The sequence below is a fragment of the Mirounga leonina genome, unplaced genomic scaffold (assembly GCF_011800145.1).
Source record: "Mirounga leonina isolate KUSES-001 unplaced genomic scaffold, KU_Mleo_1.0 Mir_151, whole genome shotgun sequence".
Taxonomy (NCBI): domain Eukaryota; kingdom Metazoa; phylum Chordata; class Mammalia; order Carnivora; family Phocidae; genus Mirounga; species Mirounga leonina.
In genome coordinates, this window is record NW_023270377.1 from 18,633,098 (window position 1) to 18,642,951 (window position 9,854).

The 9,854-nt window shown below is 58.4% G+C and overlaps 1 protein-coding gene across 1 annotated transcript in view; it reads left to right on the top strand.

Annotated features, from left to right (window-relative positions):
* The first annotated feature begins 389 nt into the window (after window positions 1-389).
* The window catches only part of TMBIM1 (transmembrane BAX inhibitor motif containing 1), a 16,848-nt gene continuing 7,383 nt past the window's right edge, over window positions 390-9,854 (top strand). Inside the window, exons 1-2 of the mRNA XM_035007155.1 lie at window positions 390-498; window positions 9,289-9,521. Of these exons, the coding sequence (XP_034863046.1) occupies window positions 9,329-9,521 (193 nt within the window). The 5' untranslated portion in view covers window positions 390-498; window positions 9,289-9,328. The remainder of the gene's footprint in view (window positions 499-9,288; window positions 9,522-9,854) is intronic.

A 9,854-nucleotide genomic window follows, 5' to 3' on the forward strand; every position in this document is an offset into this window, starting at 1 on the left:
CTAGTGACAAGAAAAATGTTCATGATAAAATGTTAAGTAAAATAAAAGCAATAGATAAAACATCATACAATACGCCCCACTCTGGAAAGATAAGTAAAATACATGGACATGGAAGGCAAAGAAGCACAAACGCAAGCGCTTTCCGCTGGAAGTCGGGAGGCGTGGAGAGAACAGATTTTCCCCTGTGTGTCTTCTAAGTTTCCATCAGTGATCGCGTATTGCCTTTATATCCGAGAGAACCCTAGACGGTCGGCGGGGCCTCGGGAGGCGCGCGCAGAGCGGGCGGACGCGGGCGGGACCCCGGGCGGCCCCCAGCGCCCCCTGGCGGCGTCCCGAGGCCCCGCCCCACGGGGGGCCGGCGCGACGGGGCGGGGCGCGGAGCCCCAGCCCAGCCCAGGCCCGCCCAGCTCAGGCCCGGGCCGCGCGCTCAGTGCGGGACTCGCTGCGCCTGGAGCGAGGTCGGGAGCGAGGCCGGCAGCGCACCGTCGGAGCGGCCAGGCAAGCCAAGGGGCCGGGGCCGGCGGGAGTGGGGGTACGGCGCGGGCCGGCGGGGACGGGGCCAGGGCTGGGGCGGCGCCCCGAACTTCCTCCGAGGGCTCGGCCCGGGGAGGCGGCGCCGGATGAGAATCTGTGGCCCTCGCCCTGGGAGTTTCGCTTTCCCGCCGGCGTCCGGGCGGCCGAGTGGCGCCTGTTGGGCGTTGGGAGCGGAGCAGTGCGTTGTGGGCACCGGCGAGCGGGCCGGGGTCTGAGGGTGTCACGTCCCCCTCCCTCTGGCGCGTGTGTCGCAGGGCGTGTCCACCGTACGAGCCCCCGGCGTGGCGGGCTGTGCGCGGGAGGAGGGCTGTCAGGGCCCTGGGCCGGTGCGAGGGGGAGGGGAGCGGCCGGGAGGCTGGTGCCAGTCTAGGCGTAGACAGGTGAATGAGTATGCGAGGGGGGGAGGGGGCCTGGCTTTGGGGGTGGAAGCCCCCAGCGGCCCACCGTGCTTGGCGTGGGGAATGGCCACCCCTGTCACCATGACTTTGCCTCAGCCCGCCTGCTTCCAACCACTGTCCCCAGGCGGGGTTGGGAAAGCAACAAGGAAGTACTGTCCTCGCGCCCTCTCTGGGTCAGCATAAACACCCGACAGGAACCTGGGAAAGGGGAAAACAAGTGGAGCCCCGGGAAGGAGCCAGAAGACAGCGGGAGGGCAAGCAGGGGAAGGCTGCTGGGAGGCTTGGCCCTGATCCCGGGGTCCCGCACCAGCTCTTGTCCTCTGGGGGTCTCCATCCTCTCACCCCCCTGTGGCCTGGGTGTGGGATCCAGGGGGTGGCCTTCTACCTAACGCCAATGTCGGCCATGGGATAAGTGGGGGAAGACCTGGGAACTAGGGTCAGAGCCAGATGTCATGGCAGTTCCCTCGGGTGTCCAGTTCTCCGGGGCTCTGAAATATTCATCTCACTGGTGAGCTTTGGTTTCAAAGGCCAGTGGTGGCCCGGGGAGCCGCGTGCTGCCTTGGGGCTGCTTTGCCTGGGCCAAAGGGGCAGCCGTACTTTTTCTTCACCTGCCTGCCATCCCTGTCTCTCTAGGCAGGGGACCCAAACAGAGGGCCAGTTTGTAACTTAGAAAGAAGTGGTGGGCCCACACAGTGTCAAGGGCACTGACTTCCTGTCTTCTGGTGCCATGACCTCAGGGCCTCACTTGTAAAAATGGGTACGTCAGAGAGGTAATGATGGGTTACGCCGTAAGTGTGGGCAGTGCTTCGTGTCATGGGCTGGGGTAATAGACACCTCAGCTCACACTCCTCCCATGGGGACGGGGGCCTCAGCTGGAAGCTGTCCACCTCAGAGCACTTCCACCCCGCCAAACTTCTCACCCTGGGTCCTTCAGAAAGAGCAGAAGCCCTAAAGAAGGAACACACACTCGTGTCTTCGGAGCGCTGAAGTGGGCGGGCCAGAGCGTGGATGCTCCGATAGCGGATAGCGCTCGGGGAAGAAGTCCTCTGCTAACAGTATGGTTAACACTGATGTGAGCTTTCTTGAGTATTCTGTTGGGAATGCCATGGAGGGGATGGCCTTGACCGGATCCTCCAACCCTAAGAATCTGGGATTCTAGACCAAAACCTGGGTCTTGTTTGGAAGTAGAGATATTCAGAAGTCCACAGGCCACAGTGCCGACTACTGAGAGTAAGTACTCAATGCACTAGTCAGGGAGGAAGATAAGAATGAGTCTTTGTATTTAATGATTTGTATTTTTCCCCATTACATATAGGTGATGTTAGGGGATGCCAGTCTCCTAGTTCTGTGCTAGTTGAGGATGTCCCCCAGCCCTTGACAGTAGATCTCACTGTGGAGATAATAGCAGCTGTCTTGGGGGGTGGGCGGCGGAGAGGAGAGGACCGGACCCTCGCCGGGGATCAAGCTGACTCAGAATGAGGGGACATACTTGTACTTCACGCGACTGCTCTGAGGGCTGTAAGGACAGGGGTTTTAAGATATGAGGAGTTAGGACATGAATCATTCTCAGGGCTGGGTCTATCTGTAAAACAAAGGTGGACTGGTCAGGATCCCACAGGATATTAATTAGGTGTGCCCTGATAAAAATGTTTCAGGCTTAAGAAAGTTTGGAGGGAAACTCGGTTAAACAAAGTTGAACAGTTTTTGCTCACTGCAGGACTGCTCAGAGGCTGAATATGCCATTGTGCCTTGGGAATCTCTGAAAGGGGTATGGATTGTTTTTCAGACTTCTCTGTTTCAGAACTTGTCCATTAACATCTCCTGGGGTGGTGTTCTTTAGAGCAGTCCAGGAAATGCCTGCTGGATGAGTTTAGCTCTCAACTCCATGGTTCTGGGTAATTACTCCCTCCCTCCACTCTCCCATGGGGGCTGCTGTGGGGGAAAAGGAGGCCAAGGGAGGTCAACTGCCTGGTGGCAGGGTTAGAACTGGAGCCCAGGTCTCCTGACCTCCCTCCTGCTGGTACTCTTTCTTGTCTACACTGCTAACACTGTTTCCCTGCAGGCTCTGGGGTAAGTGAGCACGTAGGAGATGCTGGCCATAGGTTCCAGAGGGCAGTATGGGGGCAGTTTGGGAGGAGAGGGTGCTAGGGTCAGTCCCATCCCTTGAACATGCCATGTGTGTCTGCCTCTGTAGATGGGGAGTAAGCCTAGGTGTAGATTCTTTAGGAAGCAGGTCATTCTGCCCTGAAACCTGCTGTGCTCTGTTAGGCTGCTCCTTCGGAAGCAGAGGCTGTTGGGAGTTGGAATAGGCTTGATCTTTTGGTTCAGTGTACCTGTTTTATGGTGGGGAAAAGAGAGTCCGGGGATGTGGAGTGGCCCACCCTGACTCACAGCAGAGTTAGGACCCGGACAAGAACTCCACTCCCTGCCTTCTAACCCAGAGCTTTGTCGTGGACTGACTCTCTCCAAGGGAAAGGTCTTCACTAGGTCACCCCGCCCCAGGTGCTGGCCTGTGCACGCAGGTGGCTGATGGGGGTGTCTCAGGAGCTTGTGTTCCAAGCAGGTGTAAAAGCAAAGGGCTGGAACTCTAAAATCAGACGTCCAATCTGGGTTCAAACACATCTCTGCTGTTTACCTGCTCTGGGCCCCTAGATGGGTTTTTCCTCTGAATTTCAGCTTTCTCCTCTGGAGAGTGGGGATAAGAATATGCACCCCGGAGGGCTGTTGTCAGGCTCAGACCTGCCTTAGTAGCCAGTGCCGGGTACCCGGTACTCACTGCTGTATAAGCATCTCTCTTCCTTCCTGCCTGCCCTGCCCACCGCAGGGAAGGGTTACGCAGTTCTGCAGTTCCCGTTCTCCACGGTGGCTTGCTAACTACGTCTGCCTCTCCTCCCTCCTAATCTGGAAGTCCTCTGGAAAGGCAGGAGTTGAAAGGCAAAGGGGGAGGTGGCTAGGGGCTCTGTTTCTGATTCCTCCTTCCTTATCTGCATTTCCAGGCCGTTGGGACCAGTGACGTGGCTGGGGTCACTGAGCTTACTGGCACTGGTGACACACTTCTACCCCCCCCCCCCCCCAGTGAAGGGTGATAGAGCTGTGGGGCCTGGGTCCTCCCCTGCTCTCCAGGCCTTCTCTCCCTCCCCACCCCTCTCAGCCTCCGATGGGAGAGAGGCCGCCCTGGGCTCTAGATGGGGCTGGGGGGGAAGTCGTGGATTGGCAGTCTTATCTATTTCTGAGCAGGGGGGCACGGAGGATGGGGGGTGGGGGGGAAAAGGACTTGTTGTGGCTCCGCCTCAGCTGTGTGTGTGCTTGTGTCTGTTACTAGGTTCTCAGGCAATGGGCAGGGCTGGGAATGGAAGTTCCAAACCCATGACCTAGAGGGCCTTTTGTGGGCTGGGCCGGAACTTTCTTGGTATTGGGGTTTCCTTTTCTGTCAGGCAACCAGGTGATTTCTAAAGGCCACTCCAGCTCTTACGACTCAGGTTTTAGATCCCCTCAGAGTCATCCTGTTATTCCCAGAAGCCAGGCAGACAGAAGGATAAGTTGATTCTGGGCCTCTTGGCCCGTGTGCAGCAGGCCTGGTGACTTGCCCAGACACTCCTGGGTGTATCTTTTTACTTCTCTGCCCTGGTGGCTCTGTGCTGGGGCCGGGGCGGGAGGGGAGTGGGGGGCCGGTTCCTGGGGGTGGGGGAGGGCTAGGAGAGGTGGGCGTAGGTTGAAGGAAAAGGGAGGGAAGGAGACTGGCAGGAGACCGGGGGCTGTGCTCCCGCGCCTGCTGGGGCGGTTTCCTGAGATGCACACTCTGAGCTATTCTTTCCATCCTGGCTCTGGGCATCCGTTCCTGGCAGAGAGAGGAAGGGAGGCTGCCTGACCAGTCAGCTGCTCCTTTCCACCCCTCCCTCCGAGACACACACGCACACGCGCGCGCGCACACACACACACACGCACACACACCCTCACCCTCTTGCTGCAACCTTTCTGCGTGGATTCCAGAGCCTTAACCCTCAGGTGCCCCCAGGGGAGCCCGAGCCTGGACCGCACTGAGATGGCTCCAGGGGAAGGAGATGCTTCCCCCTCAAGGCTGTATCTGAAAACCTTGACAGCCAACAAGTCCTGTGACTGAGCCCACCCACTTCTGCTGCCAGGATGGCTGGGTCTGGAAGAGAAAGGAGAGCTTCTGGCACCTTCCTGATGGGGGGATTGGGGTCATGAGGATGGAGGAGCAAACTTAGATCTGTAACATGGCAGGGATGGGGCAGAGTTAGAATGTCTTGATAACAGGCATGGTGAGGAAGAATGTTCTAATGATTGAGGCTGCCTGCAAGTGATCAGCCTTGCTCCCTGTTACTGGAGTGTGTTCAGGAGAAGCTGAATGCCTACTGTGTTTTAGGAAAATTCAGGCTTCCAGTGGGGAGCCTTAAAGGTCCCTTTTAGCCCCTGGAGACTGTGAGCTCCTGCACTAGCTCCTGACAGAACCCAAATGACCCGATTCCTGGTTTCTGGTCTCTGGATTGTCTCCCTCCTCTTTCCCCTCATTCCTTTTCGACTCCATGTTCTCCAGCTCCCACCCTTAGTCATAGCTACGAAAGTTAACACTGACCACTTCCCCCTTTCCCTACTACCTAGGCAGAGGCCAGCCCCAAACCTCATCCTTAGCTGAGGCCTCGATGACAGGGAAGGGGCCAGGCCCCTCATGTAGCTGGGCCACAGTCAGTTGGGCCCCACCTGGCCTTGCTCGGAGGTGAGTGAGGCTGAGCTTAGCCACTCCCCTGACCCGCCTGAACACTGTCTCCCTCTCCTGTGCCCAGGACTCTACCTCCGGAGAGCCGGGATGTAATCCCAGCCCCGGGCCCAGCTCCATGACCGTGGATAGGTCACTCTACCTTCCTGTCCCATTGGTAAAGCGAGGGGTTTGGCTCGCCTTAGATGAGTGGGCTTGCTTTCAGCTCAGGCAGTTAAGACTCTCTCTGACCACCCTCTTCACCTCCTGGCGGTTGTTTGGGAACTGGGGTTGGGGGGCGGGGATTATAAAGGGGGCTGAATAGCTCAGTGTCCACTTGCTATGTAAGCCTTCTGTTGTTGTTAGAGTCTTAGATGGGTAGCCATGAGACGTGACGAGAGGCTTAGATAGACAGGCTGTCCAAATGTGGGATTGGAGCATGGGCTCTGGAGTCCGTCTTGGAGCTCGGGTGTGGACTTCATCACACCCTAGCTAAGAAACCTTGGCCCAGTGACTTAATCCTTTCTTCATTTGTAACTAGGGTAACATTATCCACCCTGTTGGACTACTGAAAGGATTAATAAAATAGTAACTAAAAACAGCCACCATTTACTGTTTTTATCAGGGGTCAGGTACCCTTCTAAGTGCTTTATGCATATTTTTACAATTCTGTGGAGGGTACAATTATAGTGTTAAACACATTTTCCAGGTGGAGAAACCGAGGCATAGTGAGGTGAAGTGGTCCAGTGCCAGTCTCTGGTAAGCCTGGGCTGGTGGCTGAGCCCTCAGAGAACTGGACTGTGACCTGCTGATGTCCCCAGCAGGCAGGTCTACTGGTGAATTCCTCTGAAACCAGAAGAGTCAGAGAGGGGGGCAAGGGCGGGGCGAGGGAGTCTGTGTGCGTCTGTACCCTTCTGAGCTGGAGCGGGCCCCCGGAGTCCTGGTGGCCCCTCCAAGGCCGACCTTTCTCTCGGTGATTCACCCCGCACTCTGGGGCCACAGCCCCTGTGTCTGGGAAGGGACCTGTTGGCCTGGCTTGGCCTAGAAGAAGGAGGGAGGGCCAGCTGCTGGCTGGGCAAAGGGCAAGCCCCATGTAGCTGGGTGCCTCAGATAATTCACGGTCGGCTAGAGCTGGAAAGGAGCTCACAGATCATCTGGCCCATGACACCTCATTTTACAGAGGTGCACCCTGAGCAGCTGACAGGGCCGGGTCATGGTGGCATCACTGTGGTGGCCCAGTTGGGGCTTCTGACCACCGGGCCTTCCCTGCCAGTGTCTCTTGGGTCATGTTCGGCCTGTTCATCTGCGTGCCACCACCCAGATGGACCCGGGGCTGAGATGGCCATAATAATGACAGATAGCCCTACTCCAAAGGTGACCTGTTCGGACCTCTTCCTACAAACAGGACGCCATTCTCTTGGTGGAGTTAGAAGGGGGCTCCTGGAGAGGGGCGGGCAGGGGGGTGTAGGGAGAAGGAGCCTTTGGCCTCAGGGGAGGAGAGCCAGTTTGTGTTTCTTCCTTTTTAAAAATCTACAGAAATTTCCATGTTACAACTATCTATGCTAATTTCCCTACCCTTACATGGGACCAGAACTTTCCCACAGCAGTTAGTATCTCTGTTTCTGAAACAGCACTCAGTGTTTGGTCTTCTCCTGTTCTCTTTCGCTCCTTATCTCCTCAGGCCACTCTCCTCTACTGTGCAGACCTTCAGCACAAGCCTGCTGTGGACAAGTTGGGTCGCTGTGTCACACCCTCACTGCTAGAAAGGTCTTCCTTATTTCTTGACCTGACACATTCTTTTTTTTAAGATTTTATTTACTTATTTGACAGAGAGAGACACAGCAAGAGAGGGAACACAAGCAGGGGAAGTGGGAGAGGGAGAAGCAGGCTTCCCGCTGAGCCGGGAGCCCGATGCGGGGCTCGATCCCAGGACCCTGGGATCATGACCTGAGCCGAAGGCAGACGCTTAACGACTGAGCCACCCAGGCGCCCCTGACCTGACACATTCTTGTTGTGCTGGTCTCTCGGCTCTGGGAGGATGAACAGCTTTCCTCAAAGTAACCCATTTGAGCTGGCCTGTTACACCACCCCTCCGCCCTGCCCCTCCCTACAACCTTCCTCTCTGCACTATCCCACTTCTCCTAAGAGAGAAGAGATAAGACAGTCCTTTATCTGATCCCTGGACTCTGTGGAGTACCCTAAAAAGAGAAGCCGGTTCTCTCTTCCTTTCAGCAGAGGTTCTGAGGATGTCTGCCTGCCTGGATCTGGGGGGGTGCTTCCTCCCTGGGGGGTCCTGAAGGTCTGCCCCTTGGAGATGCTGTAGGAGGAGGTCATGGCACTGTCAAGGCTCATCCTAACCAAGGACCTAGGGCCTTTCTGGGACCTCCTCCTTAGCTCTTCTCCAGCCCCGATCTTTGCAACCTCAGAGGGGACACCAGGCCTGGGGGACATTTATCTGGCCTAAGAGGCCTCGAGAATGTAGCCTAACACAGAGTGTGCATACCCAGGACCCTGAAGGCCTCAATTCTGGTTGTGCCTTCACGTGCTATTTCTGTGACCCTGGGGAGGCACGAGTCCCTTCACTGTTCTGTGCCTAATTCCCTTATCCGAATTGAGCGTTTGGGGCCATACAACCTGGAGGTCCCTTTGAGCTGTTTTGGGGGTTCCCTCCTCCTCGTTCCTCAGCCCTGTCCCGGCTGTGGGACTCTTCCTGCTGCAGAGAAGGTACGGGCAGACTCCTTAGCACTCTCTCCTCCCCACTAGCCACAGCCCCTGCTGGGGAACGCGGGGATACCAGAGGCCCCGGTGTTCAAAACATGTTTCTGTCCCTCCAGTGGGGGTTCGGGGCCCGCACACACTGTCCTGCTCCCAGCACACCCGGCGGATGTGCCTCGGCTGTTATCTGAAGGAACCAGAAAGTCCTGTCTCTGGCCTGCCCTTTTGTGCAGCTTCCCAGCCCTGAGTGGCCAGCCTAGCGCACCCACTCGCCCAGGCCTCTCCGGCGTCCCCTGACTCAGCCACTGGCCATGGGCCCGCTGCCCTCCGGCTCCGGGCCTGGTGGCTCGGCCCTGGGGCTAGCTTGTTGTCCTCCGCGTGCCCCCCCTGCCCCCCCCCCTTTGAGCCTTGGCTCCTCCCCAGCTCTGCCTTTCAGGCCCCATGCCCCTGCCACCTGCCCTGGGGGCTGGGCTGACCCCTGCAATGGGTCCCAGCTGGCCGTGTGACTCACCCCGAGGCTTGGCTGGGCCAGCAGCCTTCTTCCCTGGTCACTGGAAGCTTGGCTTAGACAAGCACGGGGTAGGGGTTCCCGGGCCCGCCCCCTGCCCCTCACACCAGCGGTGCCCAGTGACTGCTCTGGGCTCCTGCACAGCCGCCCCCTTCTGCTTTCCGGGGGCTTGAAACTGCACAGGAAGGAGGGCCGGGGACAGAGAGCTGGCATGAATGCCAGGGGGCGGGGGCTGAGCTGGTGGCGCAGGCAGCACTGTGGGGACCGAGAGGATGGCCTGTGGGCACAGGATGACACACGGGGGTCGTGATTAAGAGAGAAAATAGGAGGGTCCCCTCTCCACAGGGACAGCCTGGACTGGGGCCTGGTGAGCTGGGTCTGGGCACTCCTGACTGCTTTTCTCATCTCCATTTCAGGTGCCAGCAGCTGGGGTCTCCCCTCAGCCCCTGAGCGGCCATGTCCAACCCCAGCGCCCCCCCTCCGTATGAGGACCGCAACCCCCTGTACCCTGGCTCTCCGCCCCAGGGGGGCTATGCGCAGCCGTCCGTCCTGCCTGGGGGCTACCCTGCCTACCCCCAGCCTGGCTACGGTCACCCTGCTGGCTACCCGCAGCCTATGCCCCCCATCCACCCGATGCCCATGCACTACGGTGAGTCCCTGAAGGGAGCCCCGGGGTGGGGGCGATGGGGCAGCACTTGTCCCACACGAGCCACCTCTTTTCCTTCCCTCAGCTTCCTGTTTCATCCCTTTTTTCATCTCCTCTTTAGTTCTTTCTGTTTCCACATCGTTGTTACCTCCCCACTTGCCCCCTCAGCACCTCGCCCCCCCAGCCACCTGCTACCTCCCCACCTGCTCCCTCAGTGCTTCTCCCCCCCCAGCCACCTGCTACCTCCCCACCTGCCCCCTCAGCGCCTCGCCCCCCCAGCCACCTGCCACCTCCCCACCTGCCCCCTCAGCACCCCCCAGCCACCTGCTACCCCCC